We start from the raw sequence: 9,796 nt of genomic DNA on the forward strand, positions 1-9,796 counted from the left end.
CTTCCGATCATCGCGCGCGCGTGCCCGTGTGTGGGTATATACGCGTTCAGGTAGAATGCCAATTTTATCCCGCGAATCCCCGGACTCGGTTGCGCGATAACTTTTATCAAAGGGTAAGATACCGGACCTACTTTCCTATTCAAGGTGTGGTGCGAAACGATCTTCATTTACTTACACGGGTGTGGAAGAAGATTCCACATACACCCGAGGCTGTTCCAAGTTACTGGAATAACGCGCGTATGAAACGTTTATCGAATGTAGGGTGTGTCGAAGGATGGCGTAGAATGTTAATTGTTCTTTTAGAAAGTTAATTCCCCGCCGGTCTGACGTAACGTCTTTTCTACCAAACGGAGCTCGCGGTGTTTTTGCGTGGTAATTTTACGAATTCCGCGTCATCGGTTTTTATTAGTCATTGTGAGAACGTAATCGCGTCGAAAACTATACACAGTGCCTGGCCTGGCCCCCCGGCCGATCGGGGCGCGTTCGCCGATCAATCCGGCAGCGATCGTAACGACGGCCGGGGCCCGAGCGCGATAAGATAAACGGCGGAATCCGTTGAAATTTTACCGCTCTCGGCTTTATCGCGCAACCAAATCGTCGCCGTTCTTTCTCTCCTTCGCCTTTTTTCTCCTCTCTTCCGGCCTGCCGCTACGAGCGCGTGCGCGAACCACGCGAATCGAGGGGAAAGGAATCATTGTTCTCGATTATTTTATGGGAACACGTCTGAACGAATTAAGGTCAAGAATCAGGGACTCCGGGAGATTACGGCAATGCATATCGAGGGACAAATTATGATTGGTCGGTTCGTGGTTCCAGGAACCCCTGAATTATTCTAGCGTAGCTCTACGCGTTTCCCGCTGGAATGCCGCAGACTTTACGAGCCGTCCACGAGTCATCATCCAGCCATCGAACAGCCTCGATGATTCACCGCCTATCGTCGTCGCTCGAGCTTCTATCCGCTCTCCGTCGAAAATTCGTTTCCAAAATTATTTTTCCATTAACCATCGCCGCCTTCGGGCGAGCGTCCATCGGAAATTTTTAATCGATCCATTCCCCGACTCCGAATCGATCTCTCTCCCGCGAGTACAGGAATTCTTCACAGTCGTCGGGATACGCGCGATCTCTCGATTGCGAACATTCCCGCTTCCGTTTCGAGCGGACGGAGAGGAAGAAACGAGAACTGGGTAACGACGGAAACGATTTCGCGCGGCGTCAACGCTTGCTGCATACGTACATCATCGAGTCATCGATGCTGCGTGCCGCTAACTCGTTGTTCTTGGAACTAGTTCAATTTCCCGGAACAACGAACTAACGTCTAAAGCCCCGGTTTATATTATCTCCGCGTAGCGAATTTTAAAATCTGCGTCGCCATTTCGCCAATTTATTCCGCGAATTTCTTTCGCGCGTTCTTTCCGTTTTCTAATTTTTTTAATTTCTTCCTTTGAATTCCCGATCGAATGGCTTTCGGCACGATCGGCGAAAAAATTGCCGTTGGAATGCGTGGAAAAGTCGTAGAAATTGCAACGGGAATAAATTAGCGACGAGGCTGGGTTTGCAAGGGAAACGGCAATCAACGAGCGGAGTCAATTAAGGAAAGCTTTTAAATCGCGGACAAGATTTCACGGCGAATTAGTTATCTCCTTATTGCGTCACCAGTCACCAATAAATTGAGATAATTATTTTCATATAATTGGCACGGCGAGCATGGATCTTGGCGTTGGTCATTAAAGTGGAAACAAGTTGAACGAAATCCAACCGCTGTAGCAGATGCTCGCGGCATGTTGACAATCCGGTGTCACGTCATCATCAACGGGCCCGGTGTCCACGAGGTCTACTATAATCGATCTACGTCTTCGAGTCACGAGTTAAGCTCGATTCACACCGGCAAGTAGGAATAACCTGACAGCCGAACGCGAACTTTCGCGAATTCATGCGCGCACGCGGACGGAAATAATCCGCTCGTTCCGCGATTCACCTTCCCGGCGATTCGTCAACGCTGCAGAGCGGTCCGAGCGAACGAAAGATCGCGGCGAGTGTAATTGGAGAAACGATCTTTTCCACTCTCGCGAAACTCGGCGAGAAGCCGATGGAAATTTCCAAGATTCCCCGCGGCGAAAAATTGCGAGCGTGAACGCGGCGCGCGTTCCTCTCGGAAAGCGTCCGCGTCGGCGAGCACGACGCGCAGGAAAAGGAGGAAAAAGGAGACGAAACAATCCATTTCCGTCGCGAGGGCGAGAGAAAGAGAGAGAGAGAGAGAGAGAGAGAGAGAGAGAGAGAGAGAGAGAGAGAGAGAGAGAGAGAGAGAGAGAGAGAGAGAGAGAAAGAGAGAGGGCAGGGGACACCGAAACGCTCCGCGGGAGATGAAAGGGACCCTCGTCTAATTAATTTGTTCGACTGACTCACCCACGACTCTTCAGGTTCCTCCCTCCTGGCGTTCTGGAAAAGGACGCTGCCCATCTGAACTTGAAGATTCTGCTGCAGCAACTGCGCCAATTGCGGATTCTGCGACAGAATCGCAGGATTCTGTTGCAGTAGTTGAGCAAGCGCCGGATTCTGCACGAGAATCTGACTCAGGGGTGTGTTCGCCATCGCGTGAAGGGATTGGTGCTGTTGCTGTTGCTGCTGTTGCTGTTGCAGATTCGGGGAATTCGCGTTCGACGTCTGACAGGACTGAGACAGGTTGCTGGGGGGTGGATTGTGACGGGGCGGGCTTTGGGGGGTGTGCGGTGGCGTCGGCGGGCTTCCTGGCGCCATTGACGAAGCATCCTTTTCCTCTTTCACTTTCACCTTCCCTGCAACACGAATTTTCACCATTTCGTTAGTTAAAATTCAAGCAATTTCCAGGAATTTGAACGTCGTCTCTTCGCGACGAGACGAAATTTTCTAGGGGAATTCGAATCTTTGATAAGTGTCACTTTGCGAGAGTCTCTGCGAATGGATAGACGAGTCTGACGATTAGGTCGATTCGCAGAGAGTCCAAACGCGTTTCCATCACCTATTATGGCTCTTCGATCTGTTTCCCCTGACACCTCGAAGAGACTGACTGCCTGACTGGGAGATACGAATTTTTCGAGATTTCGGAAAGCACGGTGGGGAGCGAGGGCCTCGATTGGCCGAAAGCTGGAATACCGACCAACGAATAGAAACACGACGACTTCGGGAAGGTAAAAAGCGAATGAGGGGAGGTTTTTTGCCGGTCGGGGCCGAGAGTCGTGAAATTGAGACGTCTCGATACTGAAAAAGCCGCATTCGACTGCGAGAGCAGGTACACATCTGCTGATTCCTTAAGCACCGAATTTTCATACCCCTCTAGATATATACTTTCGAATTGCGTTTAAACGACAGTTCTATAGACTCGACGATTATTTATGCGTTCTTTAAACACCTTTCCCATACCGAAAGTAATTACACTTTTCTCAGATTTATTTATTAAAACATCTCTAATTTTTACAATTTTTCAAACGCATCTTTAAAACTCTCTCTCTCTCTCTCTCTCTCTCTCCCTCGTTTCTTTAAGGTTAATTCGATATATTTCACACACATCAGGGATATAATATAATTTTGGAGAAGATGACACCCCCACCACCACGTTCTGCTGGATCACTACTCCTCCAGGTGTCGTCCACTATGAGGTGTAAGAGCCGATGAAACTACTCACAAAAGCTTGGACACCACACACATTTTGGTAGCCGTGGAAATCGAAGAGACCGATGATGAAGGGGAAACTAGATATCACCGGACACCCATCCTTTCGTCTACCGCGACGACCGATGCTTAACTTGGACGAGCACCCATCATCAGCCAGGTGCTTCGCGGTTACCTCGCGTTGAAGTCGACTAGTCTTTAATAAGGTATACGAAGATCCATAGCGGGACAACTCGGAGCGATTTCAGATACCTGTCCGTGTAGTACAGTGTGCATTAACCCTCGCAGCTGTTGCTCGATCGTCTTAACACGAAGCAAGCGCTTGGCAAAGGAAGAAATAAATCGTAATATTTAACAAAAATTCGTGCAACAGAGCCACACTATATTGCCAGTCATCCCAGGAATTTCAGCGCTACCGTCTCGTATTTTATGAAAGCCACGGCGGTTCCCACCGGCGAGAAACGATTAAACCGCGTGAAATAATTTCTGCCGAAAATTCGGACTTTTGAGAAGACAGTTGCCAATCCGGATCCTCGGCAAACACAGCTGAACGGTTCGATATTTTCTTCCCAAAGAGAAGACAAACGAACACGGCGCATCCCGAGGAGGGTTTAAGCCGGTGGAAGGAGTTAGGGCAGCGTTTAATACCCCCGGGTGCGAAGTCTGCGATTCAGGTAGATCCAGCGGGGTTTATTCGCGCCGATGAGGATCCATGAGAACATCAAACTCGGTCTACGGAGTTTCTACCTGCAGCTTTCGGGACCTGGCCAGTCGATCTCGTGGCCGCGAAACGAGGAAACGAGGAACAAGGTGAACCGGCTGAAAAAAGAGGAGCTTCGAAAATCTGGAAAGGGCTTAAAGATACCCTGGGACCCCCTCTGGTCCAATCCACGACGCCTATCGAAATTACGCAACCCCTTGGTCTTCGTCTCTGCCATCCCTTCCTCGCCGGCCTTTATGCTACCTACGGCATTTTCCCTTTTTACCATTTTCACCGCGGGACGATCTTTTTAACCAGACGGATACGCGGTTCCGTCGCCGAGCTCGATGAAAAATGACTATTCTCCGTGATAATTTAAGAGACTGGCAGGCGTGTGGGAAAATAACCCCGGGACCATTTTTTCCGGGGCCCTGACGCGTTCACTGACTGCCTCGATACGAATGGAAACGTCCGTTCCTTCGACATTCGGATGAATCAGCAGAGACCGATTTATAATTTAATTCATATACCGATTCGTATAATCGCGATATACAAGTATGGCGGAATTTGAGGGAATTCGGCGAGCAGAAAGTCAGCTCCTTCGCGCTCGTTGGTATTCGAATGAGTTTCTTAAAAAGATACGAGGCGTACGCGGTTGTAGGGGATAAAAAAGAAGCGACTTGAAATGATTTCGTACACGTTTCAACGGTAAATGGATTTCTACGAGGGGATACTTGTGAAGGATCGCATGCACGCTCGCGTTATGCTTGTATCCCGAGCCGGATCCTTAAATTGACTCGATTTTTAAGGTCCAACCCGAAGAGGAGGTTGCGCCGCGGGGATCCTGTGTTTCTTTTCCTTTCGCGACGTTCTCCCTTTCATCTTTGCTCCACATCGTCTCGGCCGGCCGATTGATAAAAATCAAGCGGAGGAAAAAAAGCAGCCGGGGCAGAAAAATGGCGCGGGGGTTCGGGGGTGGTTGGTGAAATCGAAACGTCCGGGAAAGTAATTGGCGTAGTTAACGAGTTAAGAAGCGGATTTGTAAATTAAAAAGTCCGGTCTGGAGCATGGTTGGAAATTTTCGCTTGGGCCCCGGACGGGCCCGCGAGATAGTAATTCCGTGTAATTTCGCATCGGGGCACGCGTGATCGCGCGAATCGGAACAGCGTTCTCGAGGAAACGCGGAACGAAGAACCGTAACGCTGACATTCGACCCTCTCACCTATTGCGGGCAAGTTGCAAGGAGTAAAAAATGGGGAAAAAGGGGAGAAACACCCCGATCGCATCTTGAACCCATTTTTACGAGATACTTAAGCCTTTAAATGGTCCGCCGAGAAAGCTGCCTCTCCGATTTCGGAGTTGCCCCGAGAGAAATCGGTTAACCCCCGATCGACGTATGCAGCCGGGGGTCGCGCGCGATTTTTCTCAGGGGTTAAATCGACCGTGGCCCCCGAAAACTCGCGTTTTTTTCATCCTCCTCTCCACGAGATCGCAGGTAGACGCAGCTACCTGCACGCGCGCGTACGTCCGCCAGTAACCCGGAAAGGAATCCGGTGGTGGAGTAGAAAAAATGGGGAAAAAAGGTGGAATAAAATAAAAGAGTCGAGGGGAGGTAACCCCGAGCGGGAGAGAAAGGAGAGATTACGCAAGAAACCTCGGGAAAGGGGAAGGAAAACACGTAGTAGCTCGCCACCCCTGAAACTCGAAGGAACTCACTCTCTCTCTCTCTCTCCCTCGATTCCTTCGTTTCTCTCGCTCTGCCGGCCACGCCGGGGGTAAGAAAACAGGGTAAAAGCGAGTTAATAGTCGGTAAAACGGTATTCACCCTGTGACCCGTCGGGGTTACCGGCTCTCCTTTAGGGCTGTGCCGTTTCTCCTCTTTCTCTGTTCGCGCTGCGCCGTCTGGCCCGTTCCTCTTCCGGAAAGGGGTCGAGAACGGGATACGCCGGAGGGGTGGCAAGGGATCATCGTTTCTTTTCCACGCGTAACGGGGATGGAAAACCGAGACACGAGACACTCCTTTCGCGCTGAGAAATCCGAGTAATCGTTCCGGGTACCATCGTCGAGTACCACGGAAGGGACTTTGGGCTTTCCTTTTTTTCTTTTTCCCCCGTTTTTCTCTCGTTTCTTTCCTCCCTTCGGGAGAGGGCGAGGCGGAGAGTGGTCTCGGATAGCAGCGTGAGAGAAAATCGTGAGGAAATCGACGAGATTCGCGACTTATCGTTAAATCTATCGGATGACTCGGCGAACTCGTCCGAAGGGATTCGTAAAAAATTGATCCTTCCCCCCGTGGCGCGTAAGAAACGAGCGGATTCGTGGATTCCGGGCGCGATGGTTAAAATTTTTAACGGAATAAAGTTTCGCCCGGCAGATAAAAATGTCTCAATTCGCGAATCTTGCACGTGTTAGATCGGCAAGATACCGCTTGGTTTGGACGCGAGCGCGCGAGCGGGGAAGAAAAGGACGAAGGCTGAGCCGATAAACAGGGTCGTGGAATTTTATGCGACGCATTCCAGGAACGCGTGAAATCCTTGCGTTTCGATGGCTCGCGCGAAAAACGATCGTTGTCCCCGCGGTAATATCGCAATTAGCGATAAGTCCGGCGCGATCTCTGTCGGGGCCAGGCCACTCGGTTTTACGAGGAATCGCGTCGTTATTCGTGATTTAGGTATTTGAAACGCGCCGGGACGTCGGATTACGAGTGGTCGGGTCTCGGCTTTCTTGTTTCCCATTAGAATCGAATTTCGTGCGTATCGTCGTGTAATGAAACACGCGAGCGTTTATAGTGTTCCTCGCGTTACGCATGCCTAACGTGCATACGTGGAAATCGCGACACGGATTTCGCGATCGACCAACATGCACACGTCGCGTCTCCACTTCCCACGAGAGTCTTCGATTTACCGTTCGCACGCTTTATTACGCGCGTTCGTTAACCCTCTTCTCCGCTCTCTTTCATCCGCCTCGTATTTACTTCTCGACTTTCGTTTAATCCCCCGCGTCCTTGGAACAAAGAAACCACACGCTGCTCCGCCATTTTCGCCACCGGCCGCCAATTTATCGCGGCGCGGCGCGTCGCCATCGTTGAAAAGCTAAGCGCGATCCTCGAGATTCCTATTTTTCCCTTTTCCAACCGGAGCGACGCGCGAGGATCGAATTCCGTAGATGGAGCATGAAAATAGAGGAGAGGATCGGTCGAGGAGGAAAGCTGAAAAAGCCCGGCGCGAAGAGCGCTCGCGCGCGCGCGCGCGCCGAGGCTTAATGGCCGGTTCATTTGTTAGGCCAAAGCCAGGGGGGTAATCCAATAATTTCGCGGCTAGGAAAAATGAAAATCGATTCGAGGTGGCTAGCACCGACACCTGTTGAGGGTTCAAGGTCGCGCGATAAAAGACTCGATCCATCAAAGGAGTGCACGAGCCCGCGAGGATCGCGATGGAAAAGTCGGCCTCGGACGAATCTCCTTCATAAATCGTCGATTCTCCATCGGCTCGTCATCGCCGACGACGATATATCGACCGAGGCGAATCGACCGCCGTCATTAAAGCCTCTCGCAGCCGGTTCTCTCTTCGCATGTGCCGTACCGCGTCTCGAAAACGCGCGCGCGGCCGCGCTGCACCGCGCGTAACCGGGGCGAGTACGCCACGGGGAGCGACTGGGCTTCGAATTAATGAGCCATCTGCGTAATTTTTTAGCGCGGGCCCGGAGCGCAGGCCCGAGAGCGAAACGAGAATTCATCGGGGCCGGGTGTAACGTTTCCAAATTTTAATATTTGACCGTGGCGAAGAGGAGCATGGGAGTAGGGAGGGCGTCGGCGGCGGGAGGGGGCCCGGGGAGGGGGCGGGAGAGAAGGGAGACAGAAGGCGCGAAGGTAGGTAGGTAGGAGGGTAGAAGAAGCGGAGCTGGGGCGAGATAAAGACCGAAGGGCCCCGCGGGGCCCATTTTTAACACCTAACAGAAGTCAAGATGCCCGGCCGTGATTAGCGTTCCGCCGGGCCACGATGGGGCCCCGGACATTATCCTGTGAGAAATTGGCGGCCGTTCGTTCCTTTGTTCCAGGCGATTTTTTATTGACTCAAATTCTGAAAAAAACAGCCGGGGACGACGGTGGAAGGCGAGCAGCGGGGCCGGTTGGTGGGGGGCACAGGGATGCCGGTTTAGAATCCCGCGGTGCCACGACGCCAGGACGGTGTGGGAGGCGACGTCCACCGGATCAGCGGCGGAGATAGAGCGAGGTGAAAGGGGGTGAAAGGGGAGCGGGAAAGGGGCCAACGGAGAAATATAAAGACGGAAAGACAGCGGCGCGGGGCACGGGGGAGGGGAAAAAAAAGGGGCAGCGAACAACTGGCCACGGTCGAAGCCAGAGCTGCGCTCATTTTTTCTCGCGACCGAACCCGAAAACCCTTTTATGCCCACCCAAGATTAATTATCCGCCGTACTCGAAAAATGAAACGGCCATGAACAAAGAGGAGCCGCGCCGAACCGTGCCAGGAAACGCGTCTCTCTGTCCTCCTTCTCGCCCCCTCGGCCGAGGGGGCTTTTTCGCTCGATACGCGCCATTAAATCGTTAGCCGGCCGATTTTTCGGGAAAGCATCGTGCGAGCGTCGCGAACCGGGGTCCCCTGGAGGTCGCGCGCGCGTCCAGACGGCTGGACTAGTCGGTTCCACACTCGGACGAGGTAAAAGTCCCGCTCTCCGTGTTCACCTTTGCGGAACACCTCCTATAAATCAGTCGAGAACGTACCGGACGGTAGCCGGAGGATTAACGAACGAATGCTGCGATATCGCGCGTAATAACGAAACCTCTTTTTTCTTCATCGATGTCAGGGATTGGTCGTAACGCCGCGAGCGTAAAAAGGCAGCCCGGGGGGCGTGGATGGGAGGGGGTTAAGGAAAAGGGGGTAGGAGCTCGTTAGACCGAAAAATTCCACGGGGCCCGATTTGAATATCGCATAATGTCGAATTAATGCCGGAAATTCGACTCGGTGGGGCCCCGCGCGCCACGCGGTAATGGGGGGGCTCCGAAATTTCGTGGCGACCCCCATAAAGCTGTTTCGCGTATGGAAAACGTGCCGAGGCAATAAGTCTCCCTCTCCCTCCTCGAGCCCCTACCCCTCCGCCGCGATATGACACTCTTAAAACGGATTTAAAACGCAGAAACCCCCGGACGTTCCAACCGCGGGACCCGTTCTTCTACTTTTTCCACGAACGAGATAAGGGTGTTGCTTAAACGGCCTGGGATGTTTCAGCCGCAAATGGAGCGTGTCCCTTTTTCTCTCCTCGCGTTGCCGCGCGTTTCGCCAACGATCGCCGAACTTCCAGAGAGCAGGACCAATTTTGCCAAACGATTTTCGCGAATCCGATTTTGCCATCCTACGGTTTCTCGTTCCTGCTCGCGCGAGACAGAGAGAGGGTTGAGCGGATACAGGGAACGGGGGGGGGGGGGGGGGGGGGGGG

At 52.4% G+C, this 9,796-nt stretch overlaps 1 protein-coding gene across 2 annotated transcripts in view; it reads right to left on the reverse strand.

The window, feature by feature from the left end:
- LOC108550661 (zinc finger protein castor homolog 1) overlaps positions 1–9,796 on the reverse strand; it is a 49,505-nt gene that overhangs the window by 27,706 nt on the left and 12,003 nt on the right. For both annotated transcript variants that reach the window (XM_017904446.1, XM_017904445.1), the window contains exon 3: positions 2,404–2,792. In XM_017904446.1, coding sequence (XP_017759935.1) covers positions 2,404–2,792 — 389 coding nt within the window. The remainder of the gene's footprint in view (positions 1–2,403; positions 2,793–9,796) is intronic.

This window comes from Eufriesea mexicana, unplaced genomic scaffold, assembly GCF_001483705.2.
Source record: "Eufriesea mexicana isolate 0111107269 unplaced genomic scaffold, ASM148370v2 scaffold2888, whole genome shotgun sequence".
Classification (NCBI taxonomy): domain Eukaryota; kingdom Metazoa; phylum Arthropoda; class Insecta; order Hymenoptera; family Apidae; genus Eufriesea; species Eufriesea mexicana.